The sequence below is a fragment of the Triticum urartu genome, chromosome 7 (assembly GCF_003073215.2).
Source record: "Triticum urartu cultivar G1812 chromosome 7, Tu2.1, whole genome shotgun sequence".
Lineage (NCBI taxonomy): Eukaryota > Viridiplantae > Streptophyta > Magnoliopsida > Poales > Poaceae > Triticum > Triticum urartu.
Window position 1 is genome coordinate 637,874,311 of NC_053028.1, and position 24,118 is coordinate 637,898,428.

The 24,118-nt window shown below is 47.0% G+C and overlaps 1 protein-coding gene and 1 pseudogene across 1 annotated transcript; both read left to right on the forward strand.

Annotated features, from left to right (window-relative positions):
- Positions 1-4,520: 4,520 nt before the first annotated feature.
- LOC125524316 lies at positions 4,521-5,628 on the forward strand. Its single transcript, XM_048689388.1, has one exon. It carries the CDS (start codon positions 4,602-4,604, stop codon positions 5,274-5,276), a length of 675 nt encoding a protein of 224 aa, XP_048545345.1. The 5' UTR covers positions 4,521-4,601; the 3' UTR covers positions 5,277-5,628.
- A 15,185-nt stretch (positions 5,629-20,813) lies between these two features.
- On the forward strand, positions 20,814-23,179 carry LOC125519260 (annotated as a pseudogene).
- The last annotated feature ends 939 nt before the right edge of the window (positions 23,180-24,118 follow it).

Here is a 24,118-nt window from a genome sequence, read left to right on the forward strand (position 1 = left end):
TCCAGCCGAATGATGAAACCCTCGCTGTTGAACCACACTTGGACATACCCCTTGAGCTTGGCCGGGGAGCGACACGCAAAGCGCATCCGCACGGGACCCGGCCCCGCCAACGACGCCTTGTCCACCTCCATCGGGCGCCCAATCATCACGGTCCCTGCCATGAGTCGATCCACGCGACGGTGCTTGGGCGGCACACCCCAGAGCTTGACCCACACATTCGGCATGATTTCGGCCTTGGGCTCCTCCTGCAGCGCTTCCTTGATCTCCGCCATGATGTCGTTGAGGGAAAGGTAGAGTTTTCCGCTTCGCGTCGCCATTCGCAGCATGGCCTTGTTGGGGAAGACGACGGAGAACATGTCGTCCCCGACGGCCGTCACCTGCCAATCCCATTCCCCCTCGAAGAGGTGAGGGAGCTCCGCCTCCAAGATGGGAATGGACAGCTTGCCGGGCGCCGCTGAGATGAACGCCGCGTCCGCCACCACCGGGGCACGGACCTCCTCGCCCTCCGTCTCCACGTAGGGAAGGCAGAAGAAGCCCTCGCCGGGGATGGCGTTGCCCATGATCTGCAGCAACAAAGGCCGCCCGCGCATGGGGCAGTGCGCCAACGCGTGCCCCTCCTCGTGGCAGACGACACACATGGGCTTGAAGTGGCACATGTTCTGGTAGTGGCCCACCCGACCACATTTGAAGCACTCTGGCCCGTCGGGCTCCTCCAGTGGGATCGGGGCATCGGCCGAACCCTTCGACGCCGACGGCCCAGCCGCCAGCGGCGACAGCGCCGAGCCGACCCCCTTCTGCTTCTGTTTCTTGGCGAGTGGATCCCCAGCCCTCTCGCCGCTCGGAGGAAGGAGGGATTCCTTCCTCTTGAGCTCTTTCTTCTGCTCTAGGCCACGGAGCCGATATTCCTCCTTCTTTTTGTGCTCGCGCTCCTCCATCTTCTTCCTCTCTTGCTCCGTGAGCCACCAGGGAGGCGGCGGCCCCCAGCCCGCCTCCTCCGCCGGAGGCGCCGACACCTTGGAGAGCGCCTTTGCCCTCAGATCTTGCTCACGCCGACGCTCGGCCGCCGGGATCGGAGGCAACATGGGTGGCTTCTCCACGCGGCGAGATCCCATCCGCACCGCGGTTGCGAACGAGCAGGTGAGTGGGGGGGGGAGGGACGGAGCGGAGCAGACGACGAGCGAGATGCCCGAATCGCCGCACCTGCGAGTGGGATGCGGGAAACCCTAGCGACAAATCTAGGGCACCCTTTGGCAGCCACAACCACCTATTAATAGGCGGAAGCGGCCGCGCAGCCACCATCACGTTGGGCCCGGGCCTAAACTCTTGCGGGCGTAAGGCCACCGGGTCAGGCTGTCTAGGCCCAAGCACTGAGGAGCGCCCCTACGCCCCCACTGGCGAAAACGCGGACGGGTCGGCCAATGGGCCCCCCAGCCCACGCACTGGCAGGCTGGGCCAGTCCAATAGGCCCAGCAAGGGAGCCGCCCCGAGCGATGACGGTGCCGAAACCCTAGCCAGGGTCCGCGTCTCCCTGGCAGGAGCAGCCCCGTCGCCGACACCGACCCCTGTCGACGCCGGCGAGCTCACCGAGCCCGAAGGCGGCGCAGCCAACACCAGATCAAGGCGCCCCTCCTCCGGCAGGACACGCGAACGGCCCTCAGGGCCCGCATCCACACCCCTCGGCGGTCGCCAGAACCGCGGCGCTAGGCGGCGCCCGCCATGCCCACTAGGGGCGAACGCGCGCCGGCGACCGGCCATGAGAGAGCCCCCCAGCTCCTCCGCACGGGCGACAAAGTCACCCACCGAGCACGCCGTCGGCGGCCTCGGCGCAACACCATCACTCACCTGACTAAATACATGAACGGACTCCTCCTCTTCGTCGTCGGAGTCGCCACCCCCGAGCGCCCAGAACCTGCTTCCAGAGGGGAACGTGCCAGGGGGCTGCCCCCCGGGCGAGACGCACCACCGAGCGCGCCCCACCACAGGACGCACCACCGTCCATCCCTCCGCCGCCGCCACGGGGTTCCCCCCGCCGTCGCCCGCGGAATCGCCCCCCTGGTCGCCAGGTCGCACGGGAACCGTTGGGTCCATACTTTTCTTTTCCTCGTCGTTGGTTTAATGCCGAGTACTTCTTAACTAGGGTTTAAAAATGATGTTCCAAAATGGATAGTATTCTTTAATGAAAATCAGAGAGGGAGGCCTCTCTATCATTCAAAGAATAAGGAGGTTGGTTTGAACCTAGTTGCAGTGTATCTGCTTTCTCGGGTCCTCTACATAAAATGCAAGGACTTGTTTGTATTATTTGTTTCAGGTAGGGTTTTTGTGACTGATACTCTGAACCACTGGTTTGACTATCAATGAAGCATCTGAGACTTTTGAGCCCCTACTTGTGTTACAAAAATGTGAAAGGTCATTCACCTACTTTTGTTTCCCTTAGAATAAAACTTGACTACTTTTGTTTCGTCAATTTTGGTATAATTTGTCTCATCCCCTAAATGATGTCAAGTTGTCTTGGTTAGGAGTTTATAGGAGTAATAAGAACCAAATTTTGAGCACAGAATGTAGTAGAACACATGACATTTCTTACAAGCTAAAAATACAAAATCCAGTGTGGTTCTATAAAGAACAATGACATGTTACAATGTGATGGTGCCAGTAACACGTGTCCCCACTCGTTGTCATACACTACAGTAAAAAGACACATAAACCCAGCGTGTCGACATGTCGACTGAGGGCTGACCACGGAAGCACTCCAAAACATTCATCATGGAGGTTGAAGCCGAAGATGATAATTCAAGTATCTAAACGACAACATTGAAGCAAATAATATAAGGACAAACTCGATTTGTACATTAAGATAAATAAAAAGGTAAACACGTAGCATATAGTCCATGTTCAGCATACCCTAAGGTTAGGAAGGTTGAGTTCTAATAACTTTATAGGGAGAAAAGTCATCGATGGAGAGTACCAGTGACATAACCACCTTTTGCAGCCATTGGACTGAGAGTCAGTGATCTAATCAACATTTACGGTGTACTATCTACAATTCCCTCGTGCTTGAGGTTACTTGATCCCAATCCTTGAATGGGAGTTTGAGTGGGGAAAATATCTGGTGCTCCGGGAGCACCTAAGCTCAGGTGCTGCCGCGGGAGCTCGGCCGTTGGATTTTCATCCCGCCGACATTGTAGGTGCTTTGGAAAAAATGCAAAAAAAGAGAGATAAACATCCAGGAGTTCCTTAATTAGGTGTAGGTCCAAGGGCTCCTCTAATGTTCGCTGGATCAAGATCTAACGGCCAAGCTTGCACGGGAGCACCCGAGCTTAACTTAGGTTCTCCCGGAGCACCAGATATTCACCCGAGTAAAGTTGGTGGCTCATCCGCGAGCACGTTCACTTGTTACAGTTGCCGTCTCGATATTTGCCACATTATTTCATCACCACCCACGCGTACAGATGGTTGTAAAGTAGCGATAAAAAAGCAGGAGTGAAAGGTAAATGCAGGATAAAAAGGTTACTTACGGGACCATGCATGTCAACATACGGACATGACGTACAAGGCGGGAGCGCTAGCCGACATGCAAATGCAATACAAATGTACTAGCAGCGAATGAAATCCCACCCTCGATCAGGATTCACGAGAAAGCGCCCGGCCGGCTGGAATATCCCACCGGCCATGCCCTACGTGGCTCCACAACACGCGCGCATCACCGTCGCCCGATCGGAAAGAGTACTACTATTCCTACCTCCAGTGCCATGTCGATCTTTTGTGCGTAGCTCACATGGCATCTGTTCATGTCGCCGTTGATGCAACAACGCAAAAGCTTAGCCTTTCGCTCTCGATCCTACACAAGAAACCACCTTGAGCTTATCTTCTCCGACCCTTCGTTGTCTACTAGTCCCTCCGTTCACAAATATAAGATGTTTTGAATATCTTAATATGGGCTATATATGTACTAAAATAAATGAACGTCACATAAAATGTGTTTATACACATCCGATTTAGAAAAAGTTTAGCAGGACATCTTGTATTTGTGAACGGGAGTGGGGCGTTTTGGTGACCGGGCTAGATGAAGCCCAGAATTTTTGAAAAAAAATTCAAAGTTCAAAATTTTTAATTTCAGAAAGAAAATCTAAAAATATATATTCAAGTGTAGAAGGATGAAATGTATATGTGTGTAAAAAATCAGGATGAAATACCATGACATGCGACCTGTAAAAACCAAATTCACAGACTTTGAGAATAAATAATATCACATGTTGAAAGGTCCTAGATTTTTTAACAACCTCATTTCAATGTATCTCATCCAGAAAATTTACACATCGTGTATATTATGCCTCCATTTATATCTGTATTTTTTCAATTGTTTTTTAAAACCTAAAAATATGAAATTTAAAAATTGCAAATGGAGGCCACCCCGAAGCTCGGCCTCCAAAAGCAATTTTCGTGTGAACGGAGGGTAGCTAGCTACCCACCACGGTCGTGTAGTCTATAAATACACGGCCAACTAGAGGCCAATACTACACTACTCCGATCCTTCTCTCCTAGCTAGCTGCCATACCACAGCACGTAGTACGTTCTAGCCTCTTCTCCAACTAATAGGTGCTATGGAAAAAACGAATGTCAGGTTGCCCCAGCTGGCTAAGATAGCCGCGCTCCTCCTCCTCTTCATCCTCGTACCCATGGTGCCTCCTTCTCTGAGGGCCCCTTATCTCTACCTCCTCTTCAACGCCCTCGTCGTCGCCCTTGGCGTCGAGGCCGGTTTCCTCTCCGTCTCAACCGGGACCAAGCTAACAGGCCAGCCTCCTGCCGCTGCCGCTGCTGCTGTAATTCCCAACCACCATCACCACCTTGTCACTTCACAGCCGCCGATCATGGCGGCACCCTTGCCAGGACGACTTAGGGAGGTAAATCTGCTTGCAGATCGCGGTGCTATCAATGAGGTGCTGAGCGTGGCGAAGAAACTGAAGGAGAAGATCAAGAAAGTCCCGTCCAGGGCGAGCATCTTCTTCATCGGGAGCGCGGACCCCCACGACGCCGGCGAGATCGTCGATGCGACGTCGACGCTCCAAGACAATCAGGCGGGGGAAGGGCGGAAAAGGTGCAAGGTAGACGCCTCCTCCCATGATCTCATGAGCAAGCAGGAACTTTACGCGAAGGCCGACGCGTTCATCGGCAACTTCTACAAGCAGCTCAAGATGCAGAGGGAGGAGTCGTGGAACAAGCTGCAGGACCTGTGCAGCTACCACCACCACCACAACTACAAGGCCAAGGCCTTCTAGAGATTCTCGATCTATACGTACGTATCTAGAGTCTAGATGCATGGCTAGCATCTATATATATGTGCATGCATGCATGTGCAGATACGCTGTGTGTGTGTTGGTACGTAGGGTAACTTTGCTGAGCAGTGGAAGGAGCCGAGAGGAACCAACAGATATTATGTTGTTTGGTTCCTCACATTCTTAATTACCTTCATCGACCCATTGATTTGTTTTGGGTTAGAAGATCATAGGAGTCCTTTCCCCTGAAGTATATATATGGACAGTCGTATACACATGTTCTTAACTATATGGCTCGTCTATTTGTAAGTCACCTGAATTTTCTATTTGGTATAAGTCATTTTTCTTTTCCCTCCGTGCTACTACTTTTTTCTCTATCTACACATGCAAGCTTGCATGACGCTTTTCTCTATCTAACCATGTATGGAAAAATGTTTTCTATAAATTACTCTACTTATATTCAATAAATATTTTTGCAACTATACATGATCAAATATAGTAAGTCATATGTACTTTAAATTTGGTTCTTACGTTATCAACCCAAATTTTTATTAATCAATTATCGCAGCAACAAGCATGGTATCCTCTAGTTAACTTTAACATTCAAGAATGTAGAGATGGGTAGAAATAAACCACATACAACTTGCAATATAATCTATAAAATTACGATGTGACTCGCTTAAGGTAGAATAAATCAAGGGCATTGATATTGCCTTAAAAAGGAAATGAAGAAAAAAAATCAAATCGAATGATGATAAAAACTTACACACATATTGCCTAGAAGTTCACTCTTCCACAATCTGCAAGGATGATTTTATGACATTGTAACTTCTAGACAATATTGTGATTTAGTAGTAAACTTCTATACAATGACTAGCCAACGAATCTATGATTATATGATTAAAATTAATGAACTTTTTCAAATGTTGTGAACCTTGTTTAAGTTATTTTTTTATTCATGTTTTCTTTCAAAGTCAGTTGGTCAACTAACCAGTGTCTTCCTTTTTTTCCGCAAACAAGTATGTTCCGATCGAGGCTCATGTTCTCGCTCGTTTCTTCTAGTTTTTCCCCCTTTTTTCCTTTTCCTTTTCCTTTTTTGCTTTTGCTTTTTTTCTTTCTTTTCCTGTTTCTTCACTGGTTTTCTTTAGGTTTTTGTTTCTTTTTTTGTTGGTTTTCTTTGTTTCTTACATAGTTTTCACTCGTTTTTCCTTTTTTTTCCTTTGTTTTTCTTGTTTCTTCCTGGTTCCCACTTTTTTTTCCTTTTCTTTTCTTTGTGTCTTAATGTTTTAGTTTTTCTTTGTTTTTTTTTGAATTTCACAACCATTCCTTTTATTGGTTTCTTTGTTTTTTTCCTTTTTATTTTCTTTCCATTTCCATTGTACCTTTTTGATTTTCTTTGTTTCTCTTTTGGAAAAGGCTATCACTCAACCGACGGATATAGCACGATGTTCGCCACCTCTCTTGATAGACACGTGGCCTACTGGACCACACACATCTCTCTCCCTAGTCTTATCTCTTACCCAATCTCTCTTCTATACGCAAGTGCCTCAGCGGCAATCAATGTCGTCCACCTTGTCAAAGAGGAGGATGGCGGCGAGGCGACCTGGTCAGGGGTTCAGGGCTCGCCGGCGGCAACGCGATGGCGGGGGCGGGCAGCGCCGCTCTTCCCTCACCACAATCCAGCAGGCTTACGGTGAAGGAAGGTGGCGTTTTTTTAGGGATGGCAATGGGTAGGGTATGGGCGGGTACAACCTCCTTCTGCCCAAACCCATACCCACAGGAACTTTCTATACCCACCCACTTTAATACCCATGGGCATAAATTGATACCCACGCCCATACCCATCAGGTATCCTGTACCCAATGGGTATCCGTTGGTGAAGGAAATATGCCCTAGAGGCAATAATAAAATTATTATTTATTTCCTTATATATCATGATAAAAGTTTATTATTCATGCTAGAATTGTATTAACCGGAAACATAATACATGTGTGAATACATAGACAAACAGAGTGTCACTAGTATGCCTCTACTAGACTAGCTTGTTAATCAAAGATGGTTATGTTTCCTAACCATGGACAAAGAGTTGTCATTTGATTAACAGGATCACATCATTAGTTGAATGATCTGATTGACATGACCCATTCCATTAGCTTAGCACCCGATCGTTTAGTATGTTGCTATTGCTTTCTTCATGACTTATACATGTTCCTATGACTATGAGATCATGCAACTCCCGTTTGCCGGAGGAACATTTTGTGTGCTACCAAACGTCACAACGTAACTGGGTGATTATAAAGGAGCTCTACAGGTGTCTCCAAAGGTACATGTTGGGTTGGCGTATTTCAAGATTATGATTTGTCACTCCGATTGTCGGAGAGGTATCTCTGGGCCCTCTTGGTAATGCACATCACATAAGCCTTGCAAGCATTGCGACTAATGAGTTAGTTGCGGAATGATGGATTACGGAACGAGTAAAGAGACTTGCTGGTAACGAGATTGAACTAGGTATAGGATACCGACGATCGATTCTCGGGCAAGTAACATACCGATGACAAAGGGAACAACGTATGTTGTTATGCGGTCTGACCGATAAAGATCTTCGTAGAATATGTAGGAGCCAATATGAGCATCCAGGTTCTGCTATTGGTTATTGACCGGAGACGTATCTCGGTCATGTCTACATTGTTCTCGAACCATAGGGTCCGCATGCTTAAGGTTTCGATGACAGTTATATTATGAGTTTTGATGTACCGAAGGAGTTCGGAGTCCCGGATGAGATCGGGGACATGACGAGGAGTCTCGAAATGGTCGAGACGTAAAGATCGATATATTGGACAGCTATATTCGGACTTCGGAAAGGTTCCGAGTGATTCGGGTATTTTTCGGAGTACCGGAGAGTTACGGGAATTCGCCGGGAGAAGTATTGGGCCTTATTGGGCCATACGGGAAAGAGAGAGGGGATGCCTAGGGCAGGCCGCGCGCCCCCCAAGGCCTAGTCCGAATTGGACTAGGGGGAGGGGCTGCGCCCCCTCCTTCCTTCCCTTCTCCCTTCCCCTTCCTTCTCTCCTACTCCTACTAGGAAAGGAGGAGTCCTACTCCCGGTGGGAGTAGGACTCCCCCCTTGGGCGCGCCTCCACCTCTTGGCCGGCCAACTCCTCCTTGCTCCTTTATATACGGGGGCAGGGGGGCACCCCATAGACACACAAGTTGATCCACGTGATCATATTCTTAGCCGTGTGCGGTGCCCCCTTCCACCATAGTCCTCGATAATATTGTAGCGGTGCTTAGGCGAAGCCCTGCGACGGTAGTACATCAAGATCGTCACCACGCCGTCGTGCTGACAGAACTCCTCCCCGACGCTTTGCTGGATCGGAGCCCGGGGATCGTCATCGAGCTGAACGTGTGCCAAGAACTCGGAGGTGCCGGAGTAACGGTGCTTGGATCGGTCGGATCGTGAAGACGTACGACTACATCAACCGCGTTGATATAACGCTTCCGCTTTCGGTCTACGAGGGTACGTGGACAACACTCTCCCCTCTCGTTGCTATGCATCACCATGATCTTGCGTGTGCGTAGGAATTTTTTTGAAATTACTACGTTCCCCAACAGTGGTATCGGAGCCTAGGTTTTATATGTTGATGTTATATGCACGAGTAGAACACAAGTGAGTTGTGGGCGATATAAGTCATACTGCTTACCAGCATGTCATACTTTGGTTTGGTGGTATTGTTGGATGAAGCGGCCCGGACCGACATTACGCGTACGCTTACGCGAGACCGGTTCTCCCTACGTGCTTTGCACATAGGTGGCTTGCGGGTGACAGTTTCTCCAACTTTAGTTGAACCGAGTGTGGCTACGCCCGGTCCTTGCGAAGGTTAAAACAGCACCAACTTGACAAACTATCGTTGTGGTTTTGATGCGTAGGTAAGATTGGTTCTTACTTAAGCCCGTAGCAGCCACGTAAAACTTGCAACAACAAAGTAGAGGATGTCTAACTTGTTTTTGCAGGGCATGTTGTGATGTGATATGGTCAAGACATGATGCTAAATTTTATTGTATGAGATGATCATGTTTTGTAACCGAGTTATCGGCAACTGGCAGGAACCATATGGTTGTCGCTTTATTGTATGCAATGCAATCGCCCTGTAATGCTTACTTTATCACTAAGAGGTAGCGATAGTCGTAGAAGCATAAGATTGGCGAGACGACAATGATGCTACGATGGAGATCAAGGTGTCGCGCCGGTGACGATGGTGATCACGACGGTGCTTCGAGGATGGAGATCACAAGCACAAGATGATGATGGCCATATCATATCACTTATATTGATTGCATGTGATGTTTATCTTTTATGCATCTTATCTTGCTTTGTTTGACGGTAGCATTATAAGATGATCTCTCACTAAATTTCAAGATAAAAGTGTTCTCCCTGAGTATGCATCGTTGCCAAAGTTCGTCGTGCCCAGACACCACGTGATGATCGGGTGTGATAAGCTCTACGTCCATCTACAACAGGTGCAAGCCAGTTTTGCACACGCAGAATACTCAGGTTAAACTTGACGAGCCTAGCATATGCAGATATGGCCTCGGAACACTGAGATCGAAAGATCGAGCGTGAATCATATAGTAGATATGATCAACATAGCGATGTTCACCAATGAAAACTACTCCATTTCACGTGATGATCGGTTATGGTTTAGTTGATTTGGATCACGTGATCACTTAGATGATTAGAGGGATGTCTATCTAAGTGGGAGTTCTTGAGTAATATGATTAATTGAACTTAAATTTATCATGAACTTAGTCCCTGATAGTATCTTGCTTGTTTATGTTAATTGTAGATAAATGGCCTGTGCTGTTGTTCCGTTAAATTTTAATGCGTTCCTTGAGAAAGCAAAGTTGAAAGATGATGGTAGCAATTACACGGACTGGGTCCGTAACTTGAGGATTATCCTCATTGCTGCACAGAAGAATTACGTCCTGAAAGCACCGCTAGGTGCCAGGCCTGCTGCTGGAGCAACACCAGATGTTATGAACGTCTGGCAGAGCAAAGCTGATGACTACTCGATAGTTCAGTGTGCCATGCTTTACGGCTTAGAATCGGGACTTCAACGATGTTTTGAACGTCATGGAGCATATGAGATGTTCCAGGAGTTGAAGTTAATATTTCAAGCAAATGCCCGGATTGAGAGATATGAAGTCTCCAATAAGTTCTATAGCTGCAAGATGGAGGAGAACAGTTCTGTCAGTGAGCATATACTCAAAATGTCTGGGTATAATAATCACTTGATTCAGATGGGAGTTAATCTTCCAGATGATTGCGTCATTGATAGAATTCTCCAATCACTGCCACCAAGCTACAAGAGCTTTGTGATGAACTATAATATGCAAGGGATGAATAAGACTATTCCCGAGCTCTTCGCAATGCTGAAAGCTGCGGAGGTAGAAATCAAGAAGGAGCATCAAGTGTTGATGGTCAACAAGACCACTAGTTTCAAGAAAAAGGGCAAAGGGAAGAAGAAGGGGAACTTCAAGAAGAAAAGCAAGCAAGTTGCTGATCAGGAGAAGAAACCCAAGTCTGGACCTAAGCCTGAAACTGAGTGCTTCTACTGCAAGCAGACTGGTCACTGGAAGCGGAACTGCCCCAAGTATTTGGCGGATAAGAAGGATGGCAAGGTGAACAAAGGTATATGTGATATACATGTTATTGATGTGTACCTTACTAGAGCTCGCAGTAGCACCTGGGTATTTGATACTGGTTCTGTTGCTAATATTTGCAACTCGAAACAGGGACTACGGATTAAGCGAACACTGGCAAAGGACGAAGTGACGATGCGCGTGGGAAATGGTTCTAAAGTCGATGTGATCGCGGTCGGCACGCTACCTCTACATCTACCTTCGGGATTAATATTAGAACTAAATAATTGTTATTTGGTGCCAGCGTTGAGCATGAACATTATATCTGGATCTTGTTTAATGTGAGACGGTTATTCATTTAAATCAAAGAATAATGGTTGTTCTATTTATATGAGTAATATCTTTTATGGTCATGCACCTTTGAAGAGTGGTCTATTTTTGATGAATCTTGATAGTAGTAACACACATATTCATAAAGTTGAAGTCAAAAGATGCAGAGTTGATAATGATAGTGCAACTTATTTGTGGCACTGCCGTTTAGGTCATATCGGTGTAAAGCGCATGAAGAAACTCCATACCGATGGATTTTTGGAACCTCTTGATTATGAATCACTTGGTACTTGTGAACCGTGCCTCATGGGCAAGATGACTAAAACACCGTTCTCTGGTACAATGGAGAGAGCAACAGATTTGTTGGAAATCATACATACAGATGTATGTGGTCCGATGAATGTCGAGGCTCGTGGCGGATATCGTTATTTTCTCACCTTCATAGATGATTTAAGCAGATATGGGTATATCTACTTAATGAAACATAAGTCTGAAACATTTGAAAAGTTCAAAGAATTTCAGAGTGAAGTTGAAAATCATCGTAACAAGAAAATAAAGTTTCTACGATCTGATCGTGGAGGAGAATATTTGAGTTATGAGTTTGGTGTACATTTGAAAAACTGTGGAATAGTTTCGCAACTCACGCCACCCGGAACACCACAGCGTAATGGTGCGTCCGAACGTCGTAATCGTACTTTACTAGATATGGTGCGATCTATGATGTCTCTTACTGATTTACCACTATCATTTTGGGGTTATGCTTTAGAGACAGATGCATTCACGTTAAATAGGGAACCATCAAAATCCGTTGAGACGACACCTTATGAACTATGGTTTGGCAAGAAACCAAAGTTGTCGTTTCTTAAAGTTTGGGGCTGCGATGCTTATGTGAAAAAGCTTCAACCTGATAAGCTCGAACACAAATCGGAGAAATGTGTCTTCATAGGATACCCAAAGGAGACTGTTGGGTACACCTTCTATCACAGATCCGAAGGCAAGACATTCGTTGCTAAGAATGGATCCTTTCTAGAGAAGGAGTTTCTCTCGAAAGAAGTGAGTGGGAGGAAAGTAGAACTTGACGAGGTAACTATACCTGCTCCCTTATTGGAAAGTGGTACATCACAGAAACCTGTTTCTGCGACACCTACACCAATTAGTGAGGAAGCTAATGATAATGATCATGAAACTTCAGAACAAGATACTACTGAACCTCGTAGATCAACCAGAGTAAGATCCGCGCCAGAGTGGTATGGTAATCCTGTTCTGGAAGTCATGCTACTAGATCATGATGAACCTACGAACTATGAAGAAGCGATGGTGAGCCCAGATTCCGAAAAATGACTTGAAGCCATGAAATCTGAGATGGGATCCATGTATGAGAACAAAGTATGGACTTTGGTTGACTTGCCCGATGATCGGCAAGCAATTGAGAATAAATGGATCTTCAAGAAGAAGACTGACGCTGACGGTAATATTACTGTCTACAAAGCTCGACTTGTCGCAAAAGGTTTTCGATAAGTTCAAGGGGTTGACTACGATGAGACCTTCTCACCCGTAGCGATGCTTAACTCTGTCCGAATCATGTTAGCAATTGCCGCATTTTATGATTATGAAATTTGGCAGATGGATGTCAAAACTGCATTCCTGAATGGATTTCTGGAAGAAGAGTAGTATATGATGCAACCGGAAGGTTTTGTCGATCCAAAGGGAGCTAACAAAGTGTGCAAGCTCCAGCGATCCATTTATGGACTGGTGCAAGCCTCTCGGAGTTGGAATAAACGCTTTGATAGTGTGATCAAAGCATTTGGTTTTATACAGACCTTTGGAGAAGCCTGTATTTACAAGAAAGTGAGTGGGAGCTCTGTAGCATTTCTGATATTATATGTGGATGACATATTACTGATTGGAAATGATATAGAATTTCTGGATAGCATAAAGGGATACTTGAATAAGAGTTTGTCAATGAAAGACCTCGGTGAAGCTGCTTACATATTAGGCATAAAGATCTATAGAGATAGATCAAGACGCTTAATTGGACTTTCACAAAGCACATACCTTGACAAGATTTTGAAAAAGTTCAAAATGGATCAAGCAAAGAAAGGGTTCTTGCCTGTGTTACAAGGTGTGAAGTTGAGTCAGACTCAATGCCCGACCACTGCAGAAGATAGAGAGAAAATGAAAGATGTTCCCTATGCTTCAGCCATAGGCTCTATCATGTATGCAATGCTGTGTACCAGACCTGATGTGTGCCTTGCTATAAGTCTAGCAGGGAGGTACCAAAGTAATCCAGGAGTGGATCACTGGACAGCGGTCAAGAACATCCTGAAGTACCTGAAAAGGACTAAGGATATGTTTCTCGTATATGGAGGTGACAAAGAGCTCATCGTAAATGGTTACGTTGATGCAAGCTTTGACACTGATCCGGACGATTCTAAATCGCAAACCAGATACGTGTTTACATTAAACGGTGGAGCTGTCAGTTGGTGCAGTTCTAAACAGAGCGTCGTGGCGGGATCTACGTGTGAAGCGGAATACATAGCTGCTTCGGAAGCAGCGAATGAAGGAGTCTGGATGAAGGAGTTCATATCCGATCTAGGTGTCATACCTAGTGCATCGGGTCCAATAAAAATCTTTTGTGACAATAATGGTGCAATTGCCTTGGCAAAGGAATCCAGATTTCACAAAAGAACCAAGCACATCAAGAGACGCTTCAATTCCATCCGGGATCTAGTCCAGGTGGGAGACATAGAGATTTGCAAGATACATACGGATCTGAATGTAGCAGACCCGTTGACTAAGCCTCTTCCACGAGCAAAACATGATCAGCACCAAGGCTCCATGGGTGTTAGAATCATTACTGTGTAATCTAGATTATTGACTCTAGTGCAAGTGGGAGACTGAAGGAAATATGCCCTAGAGGCAATAATAAAGTTATTATTTATTTCCTTATATATCATGATAAAAGTTTATTATTCATGCTAGAATTGTATTAACCGGAAACATAATACATGTGTGAATACATAGACAAACAGAGTGTCACTAGTATGCCTCTACTAGACTAGCTTGTTAATCAAAGATGGTTATGTTTCCTAACCATGGACAAAGAGTTGTCATTTGATTAAACAGGATCACATCATTAGTTGAATGATCTGATTGACATGACCCATTCCATTAGCTTAGCACCCGATCGTTTAGTATGTTGCTATTGCTTTCTTCATGACTTATACATGTTCCTATGACTATGAGATTATGCAACTCCCGTTTGCCGGAGGAACACTTTGTGTGCTACCAAACGTCACAACGTAACTGGGTGATTATAAAGGAGCTCTACAGGTGTCTCCAAAGGTACATGTTGGGTTGGCGTATTTCGAGATTATGATTTGTCACTCCGATTGTCGGAGAGGTATCTCTGGGCCCTCTCGGTAATGCACATCACATAAGCCTTGCAAGCATTGCAACTAATGAGTTAGTTGCGGGATGATGTATTACGGAACGAGTAAAGAGACTTGCCGGTAACGAGATTGAACTAGGTATAGGATACCGACGATCGAATCTCGGGCAAGTAACATACCGATGACAAAGGGAACAACGTATGTTGTTATGCGGTCTGACCGATAAAGATCTTCGTAGAATATGTAGGAGCCAATATGAGCATCCAGGTTCCGCTATTGGTTATTGACCGGAGACGTGTCTCGGTCATGTCTACATTGTTCTCGAACCCGTAGGGTCCGCACGCTTAAGGTTTCGATGACAGTTATATTATGAGTTTATGAGTTTTGATGTACCGAAGGAGTTCGGAGTCCCGGATGAGATCGGGGACATGACGAGGAGTCTCGAAATGGTCGAGACGTAAAGATCGATATATTGGACGACTATATTCGGACATCGGAAAGGTTCCGAGTGATTCGGGTATTTTTCGGAGTACCGGAGAGTTACGGGAATTCGCCGGGAGAAGTATTGGGCCTTATTGGGCATAGGGAAAGAGAGAGGGCTGCCAGGGCAGGCCGCGCGCCCCCCCAAGGCCTAGTCCGAATTGGACTAGGGGGGGCGCCCCTCCTTCCTTCCCTTCTCCCTTTCCCCTTCCTTCTCTCCTACTCCTACTAGGAAAGGAGGAGTCCTACTCCCGGTGGGAGTAGGACTCCCCCCTTGGGCGCGCCTCCTCCTCTTGGCCGGCCCCCTCCTCCTTGCCCCTTTATATACGGGGGCAGGGGGGCACCCCATAGACACACAAGTTGATCCACGTGATCATATTCTTAGCCGTGTGCGGTGCCCCCTTCCATCATAGTCCTCGATAATATTGTAGCGGTGCTTAGGCGAAGCCCTGCGACGGTAGTACATCAAGATCGTCACCACGCCGTCGTGCTGACAGAACTCCTCCCCGACGCTTTGCTGGATCGGAGCCCGGGGATCGTCATCGAGCTGAACGTGTGCCAAGAACTCGGAGGTGCCGGAGTAACGGTGCTTGGATCGGTCGGATCGTGAAGACGTACGACTACATCAACCGCGTTGATATAACGCTTCCGCTTTCGGTCACCGCGGGTACGTGGACAACACTCTCCCCTGTCGTTGCTATGCATCACCATGATCTTGCGTGCGCGTAGGAATTTTTTTGAAATTACTACGTTCCCCAACAGTTGGATAACATATATAGCATTTAAATTTGAAAAAAATAGAGCAATGAGTCTAAAATTCAAGTGATATGGCCGTATGGCCGAGCATTATAGCACCAACATAGCCTCTTCCGATGGGTGGGTTCTTCGAGGTATCAAGGGAGTATGGGCAGCGATTGGTGGAAGCCTGACCTAGTGGGAATGAGCAGTTGGAACTAGGGTCACTGGATCGATAGTTCAGAGGAGTCCGATGGCGATGAGTCAAGATTTCATCATTTCAAGAAGTCAAATAGGACGTCGGAGGAGTGTTGAGAAGGTGATTGTGGGCCTATGACCTATGGCCGGTTTAGGGAATACAAGATTTAGGGTTGGGCCATATCAGTTAGATACTTACCCCACATGTCATAGGAATAATTCTGATTTATTAAATTTTTGGGTATCCATTGGGTTACCCATGGGTGCAAGTTAATACCCATGCCCTACCCATAGATTTTGTAGGTATGGATACCCATTACCCGTGGGTACAAAATCTTTTAAAGTCATGCCCATGCCCATTGTTTTCGGGTAGGGTACCTGCGGATACCCATACCCATGGGCAAAACAGCCATCCCTAGTTTTGTTTTGCAACATCCAGTTTGTCGCAGAAACATCAGTGATGTTGCAAAACTTTCTTCCGTAACACCATATAGAGGTGAAGACCAAGAAAAAAAATTTGCAATCACCTCGGTTGCCAAAAGTTTCTACAACAATACCATTGTTGCAAAAAAAGTGAAGACATGATTTTTTTTTCTGCAACACAACCTATGTTGCAAAACATATATTCCCGCAACACAACCTATGCTGCATAAAACTCCACAACACAATCTCGGTTACAACTGTTTCCATGACAAGGTCATTGTTGCAAAGAAGAGAGAGACGTTCAGCTAATTGATTGTTGCAAAGAAGGTCATTGTTTCCATGACAAGATCCGTCGTATGACGCTTAGAAGCCCCCATCTCTTTTTGGTTTCCATTGTTTTTTTCTTTCCCTTTTCGTATAAAACATGAATATATATTTTATACGCAGTTAACATTTTTTCCAAATACATGAAACATTTTTAGTTTACACGTTGAACATTCTTTTGAAATACATGATTAACATGTTTTTAAACATATATGTTTTTTATGTCTACGATTTTTATTACATAGTATACATTTTTGTATACAACAGGGACATTTTTTATACAGACATTTAACATTTTTCTATCAGGACGACAACAACGACGTTTTCCTAAGACCCAGCGCTCCCTCCTCCTCCCGGGTCGCACGCGCATGCGGCTCCGGAGGCGCCCCTAACCCTAGGAAACCAGAGGCACCTGATCTCCCTTCCCCGGCCGCTGCCGGCGCCGGCGCCGGCGGTGGCGGCCACGCTTGGCCGTCGAAGACGGTGGGCGAGGGCGGCGCTCCCTGACGAGCCCCTTCGCGCGGAGGCGGGTCGTCCCTGGGGATGCGATGGTGGTGGATGGTCGGCGGTGCGAGGATGCGGCGGGCTTCTCCGGTAGGCGGAGTGGCTCTTGGAGGAGCGGCGGAGTCGATGGGGAGGCAGCAGGGGCAGTGGAGCTAGGTGGCACCTCGGCGCTGCCTGGAGGCGATGGCGCTGGATCTCGGCTTCGGAGGCGGTGTCGTTGTGGAAGCTCTGTCAGGAAGGAGCTCCTGACGAGCAGCGGGCGTTCGGCCTCCTCCACGTCGGGGCTGGTGTGGTGTCCGCCAGGTGGTGCTGGCGCTGGAGCAGTGATTGGAGAGGAGGGTCAGATGGATCTTTCCGGATTTGATCTGGGCCGAAGGGGATGGGGTCATTGCGTGGATGTCCCCTGGAGCGGGTGGCGACCACGGTGATGACCCTGATCCATGGCTGAGGTGTCGGGAGGCTGCTGGCTGAGGTTGGTGGTGGATGTTGGGGCCGCATTCCTCTCTGCTTGCCCCAAACCTTGGAGGTGGGGCGATGTGCGGCGTTACGGATGAAAATCTTGTCCGGTTTTGCTGGGCCGGCGGTGATGGCACCCGTGGGTGTCTTACCCCTCCTTGGAGGCGTCGTCGAGGTGCGTCGACATCCCCTCGCTCGCTTGGTGTTGGTAGTTGTCTCCGGGCGAAAGCCTTGATTCGGTGCAGGATCGGCACGATGGCGGCGTCCTCGACGTCGTCCCTCTGGTGGGAGCATTGTGTCTGGAGACACGGGTTGGAGGTTCTTCGTTGCGCTCCTCCGGCGCTCGCCACTGTTCATGATCGATCATCCGCGACGCAATGTACGGTCGCCGCTAGTGATTCCAAGACGATACCTTTCTCGGGTCTGAACGGTCCCGCCATTCTCCTGCCATCTCCTTTAGGCATTAAGGGTGGATGGTGCATCGGCAAGGGATGCTCGGTGGGAGTTGCAGTCCTTCGGAGGTGGCTGGCATCAACTAAGACGCGGCGAGGTTTTTCTGTTTTGGGCAAGTTCCTTTGCGTTGTAGTGGTGTTGTCGTAGGTGGCTGTCTTTGGACTAGCCGGATGTGGAGTTCATGCTACACTTGTTGTTCGCAGCGAGTTGTAGTCATCTTGTATTTGTATTTCTCTCTTCTTCTATAAAGCTATGGTACGCAATGTGCGTACTCTCGAAAAAAACATTTTTCTATCACATGATTAAATTTCGAAAAACATATTTTTTGGCTACTTTATTATACACATTGTACACTTTTATACATCATTAACAGCTTTTTATACACATGTGTAGCATTTTTAAATACATGATTAACATTCTCTTAAATGCATTTTTATGTCTATTTTTTTGTATATGCGAGGAACATTTTTCTTATATAAATGTATCATTTTCTAAATAAACGTTTAATATTATATATATATATATATATATATATATATTCTTACATACTGTACATTGTTTTATACATCATAACAATTTTTCTACACCTTTAACATTTTTAAAATGCATGATTAAAATTTGTAAATACAGAATGTAAGTTTATTTTTATTAATATATATTTAAATTATTTCGATATATAAGTAAAAGTAAAAAAGTAAAAAATAAAAGAAAAAATGTGAAAAAGGGAAGAAGAAGAAGAAAAAGCTATGGATGCCTGTGGCCACTGCTGGCCGATCAATTATGGGCTGCTCCTTGTGGCTTACTAACCTCTTAGAATCGGGTTTGTGGGCTGAACTCCGCAGTTGGACCATCTAGCTGACCGCGGTAGAAAGCCTTGGGGCCCAGTTGTAGGTGGTGACGAGACCGCGCTGGAGGATTGGAGCTCAAGCTGCCGCCGCCGGAGGTAGGGCAGCTCGCTCCTGGAAAGCAGAGGAGAAGCGAGGGGTGGAGAGGCGCCAGCTGGAGTGAACCCGACGAGAGCTCTTGGTGGAGCGGCGGAGCGGCGGGCACTGAGGAGCGGGCGGCGGCGGCCTGGAGGAGTGGAGTAACTTCGCCCACGACTCTGGTAAAAACAAAATTCGCCCCTCAAATCCCAGTTTTGCTGATTAATCAAGAGGAGAGTGAATATTTGTGTAAGTAAATAGTTCGCCCCGGTTAATCTTGGAATCTTGCCTCTCAACAGACAAAATTTGAACACTCCCTAAAAATCCAAATTTTGATCACAACTCAGGTTTCCAAAGCAAGACAGAACAAGAAATTTTGTTACAACTCCGCCATTGTAATACAATTTGAAGTCCCATACTTCTGCAATATATATGCATAGGTTGAAATATTATTGCAGTGTATCTTCGTTGCTCAGGTTAGGTCTTTTCATTCATCACCATCACCGTATGGAGGCGACTGCAATCTACGATTCTCGGCTTGGGACCTGGGTTATGGTGTCCGATGGAGAAACTCCGACAAGTGCGGTCTTGGATGGGCTCCTGTCACATGCGTCTATGTTGTTCCGAGGGGTGGAGAGCGCTCTCTGTGTTGGAGCAGCCTTCGGTTTGTGCTGGGCAGCTTGGAGGTACTACGAGCGCAACTCGTGCCTGCGCAGCTACGGCCGTGACATGACGAGTGTTTTGACAAAAAACTATCATTTTAGAGGTTTGCGACCACAGAATTACCACTTTAAAAAAAGTGACCGAAAACTATCAAATTTTTTTAATTTTGTGACTAAAAACTACCATTTTTAGATAATGACTAGTTTAGACTATTTAAGCGTGTTTATGACAGGCAGGGCCCATCTGTCAGCGCTAACATGGCGTCAAAGTCAACTTCACAGGAGAGCGGACGCCGCTCGCCTCGCCTATCCCCGAGATCTGGGGCGTCAATGGAGTTTCGCCGGCGTTCCACCCGGCTACGACCACCGGACCGCATCAGGGCCCTCCCCAACGACCTGCTCCTCGTCCTTGCCCGCTTCCACTGCGCCCGGGCCGCCGCGGGCACCGGCCTCATCTGGCGTCGGTGGTGCGCCCTCACGGCCCGCCCACGTCAACTCGCTGCCCCGCGCCGCCGCGCGGCTCGAGACGGAGGAGCTCGTCTTCGACCTCCGCTCCGATCTGGTCGACGGCTCCCTCGTAGTCGACCTGCCCTGCCTGCGTCGTGCCACCTCCTCCTCCTCCTCATCCTCCGCGTGCCCGACGGCGCAGAATTCGGGCAGCAGCAGTCTCGCCCAGCAGCAAGGGCTCGCCGCGATGGTGGCCTCCCTTCGAGCTGGAGGCTCCGGCCTCCCTCTCGCCTCCTGCGATGACCGCCGGGGAGCCGGGATGCACAAAAACTGTTTGTGAAAATGGCAAGGAAAGATAAAGAGAGGAGGAAGAAGAATGACGTGTGGGTCCCAACTATAATAATGGTCAACTGAACAGTCAACATGTTTAAATCGTCTAAACTGGTCATTATCTGAAAGTGGTAGTTTTTAGTCACAAAATTAAGAAAATTTGGTAGTTTTCGGTCACTTTTTTTAAGTGGTAGTTCTGTGGGACGCGAACCCTTAAAATGGTAGTTTTTTGTCAAACACTACATGACCGGCAGCAAGCAGGCAGCCAGCCCGGTGGTCGGCCGGGACAGCGAGATAGACCGTGTTGTCTCCATCCTCTGCCGCAAGACCAAGAACTGTGCCGCGCTGGTCGGTGCTGCAGGAGTTGGCAAGACGGCCATCGCCGAGGGCCTTGCACAGCGCATCGCTGCCGGGAAGGTCCCTGCGGCACTCGCCGGGGCACGCGTCGTGGAGGTTGATCTCACGGCGATGGTTTCTGGGACTGTGTTCCGTGGCATGTTCGAGGAAGGCATAAAAAGCGTGATAAAATAGGCGGAGGACTCAGGTGGCAAGATAGTTCTCTTCATCGACGAGATGCACATGCTTCTTGGTGCCGGTGATGGGATGGGGGGATGCCAGGACGCTGCCAATATGCTCAAGCCAGCGTTGGCCCGTGGTCGTATCCGTTGTGTGGGTGCGACGACTTTTGATGATTACCGTAAGTACATTGAGAAGGATGCCGCACTCGAGCGGCGGTTCCAGAAGGTGCACGTTGAGGAGCCTAGCGCGCAGGCCACCATTGCCATGCTGCGGACGCTAAAGCAGCAGTATGAACAGCACCACGGCTTAGAAATCCAAGATGCCGCTCTTGTTGCTGCCGTGCAGCTCGCTGGCCGTTACATCACGGGTGAGGAATTAATTTTATTCCTTTTGTTTCCAGAGGTGATTAGTAGATGCATGAACTCATCTAGTTTATTATAGGAAATCTAATGAAACATGAAGGGAAGAAAGAGGGTTATATATGATCTTTAATTGGTTATCGTCAGATGTTCATTCTTGTTAAGGTCCACTAGCTCACATGCTAACCCATGTTGCAACCTGTACATTCAGTTTTGTTTGGCTTAACTAATGTATAAATCATGTATACGGTATTGAACAAATTCATGATAGTGTCAGATGCATCAATTAATGGAGCAGGTGCTATCTTTCTGCCGACTTGCTCCCATGATTGGCAAGAATGTATATATGTTGGAGTTAATTGATGTCTACTGTAGGTCGTCCATTTCCTGATAAGGCAATTGACCTCATTGATGAGGCTGGTGCCACAGCAGCCAAAACAATGATGCCAGTTGGTGATCAAGAAGAGAATGTGACCACTCTGCAGAGTAGCTCTAAAAATGCAGTGAAGGAGGCAATTGTTTGCCCTAATCATGTCGCACAAGTAGGCATTCTCTTCCTAATGACAGTTTTGTAATGTTTTGATCGACGAGATATGCTTGTTATGCAGATTTTAACATTGTTATTTGAAGGTTGTGAGCCAATGGACTGGAATTCCTGTCACTGCGCTTGACCAAGAGGAGAAGGACAGACTAATCCACCTAGCGAGCAGACTGCGGGAGCGAGTTGTTGGCCAGGATGAAGCTGTAAATCTGGTTGCACAAGCAGTGTTACGTTCCAGAGCCGGCTTTGATCAGCCTGGCCAACCCATAGGCTCTTTTCTCTTCTTAGGCTCGACTGGTGTTGGAAAGACAGAGCTTGCAAAAGCTCTTGCTGTGCAGTTATTTGACAGCGAGAAGATGTTAGTTCGCTTTGACATGTCTGAATATGTTGACAGGGGATCCGTGCTGCGTCTCATCGGAGCACCTCCAAGGTTTAATTTGTATATCTTTTTGAACATGCATTACTTTCTCATATCATACTTTAATTTCACTGATCGTAATTGCTTTATTTGTTCCTTCTTAAAGCTATAAAGGCCATGAAGACGGTGGACAATTGACGGAGAAAATCAGGAGACGTCCATACAGTGTTATCCTTTTTGATGAGGTGGAGAAGGCAGATCCATCGGTGTTGAACCTTTTTATTCAACTTCTGGATGATGGTGTGTTGATAGATGGGAAAGGCCGGACCGTAAATTTCAAGAACACCATCATCATTATGACTTCAAATCTAGGAGCGGAGCACCTAACAGCAGGAATGGCTGGAAAAATCACAATGGAAGCTGCACGGGACCTTGTGATGCAACAGGTTTGTGTATACAAGAGACTGCTGTTGTGAAGTCACCAGTAGAAACATGCTTAATGCCATGTACATTTGTTCTTGCAGGTTCAGAAACACTTCAAACCCGAGCTTCGCAACAGAATGAGTGAGATTGTGATATTTGAGCCGCTGTCGCACGACAATCTTAAGGAGATTGTGAAAATCCAGATGAAGAGCATTGTCGCCAGCGTAGCTAGCAGGGGCATCTCTCTATGTGCGAGTGATGCCGCGCTGGACGTGGTTTTGTCGGAATCTTACAACCCAGTGAGCACAGCTTCCTTTCAAACCTGAGGCAATATTAGTCTCATGTTTAAGGTAACAACGTTTATATTTTGGTAACCATCCATGCTTAATTTGTCCCGCACCCGCGGATGTATGGCGCAAGGCCTGTAAAGAGGTGGTTGCTGAAGAATGTGATGACTGATCTCTCCGAGATGCTGGTCAGCGGACGAATCTGTGAAGGCTCCTCGGTCTCCATTGACGCTGCCAATGACAAGGGTCTCAAGTTTGAAGTAGTGACGTAGGTGTCAGATCCGTGACGCAACAATCCAACTCCCCGGTGACTGCGAGACTGTGTAGCTTTCTTTGGCATGACAACTAGGGATTTCTGAAATTTATTTGTGTTTTGGCGGATGAGTTTCTCGTTCATCAGTGGCGTGTATATATACTATGCACGTGATGATTCAACCGGTGGCCCTCGTAGTTTATAGCAGTAACTAGTTTTAAATGCTAATCTTCTATATCTAAATAGCTAGCCCCCACTAACCTATTTCTCTCAACATGCAAGCATGACACCTCATCAAGCAACATGCATTAGAAAAGACCCACTTCAACATTCAATGAGTCATAGAAAAAGATTAACTTCAACATGCAAACATGCATGATATATTTAGTAAATATTTTGCAAAAATACAATAATCTAACACAAATAAAAATATGTATTTTTAGTTTTAGCTCACATATTATTTCTCCGAATATTCTTATTTTCATAAAATTATTAATATCTTAGAAATGTATTGCAAAATATTCCCGCAACAACGTGCGGGGCATCGTCTAGTGCTAAAGAATTTATCAGGCTGCACCACAGTACAAACTTCTAGTGTAGACTTGCAAATGGAGATGATAAAACAACCTTCTATTGTAGACACATTGTCACTACACCCAATCCAAGTATAGATCATTGAATCTCGTGTTATCATCTTAACTCAGTATATTCTCTCAAAGCTAAGAAAAGGAAATTAGGACTAGCCCAAGTAGGTTGCGCACTTGGGCTACGATAACGCAGCACGAGAACATCCCGATTCACCAGTACT

Excerpts from the sequence above, each read along its gene's own strand:
- LOC125524316 (XM_048689388.1), top strand. The coding sequence starts at position 4,602 with ATGGAAAAAACGAATGTCAGGTTGCCCCAGCTGGCTAAGATAGCCGCG.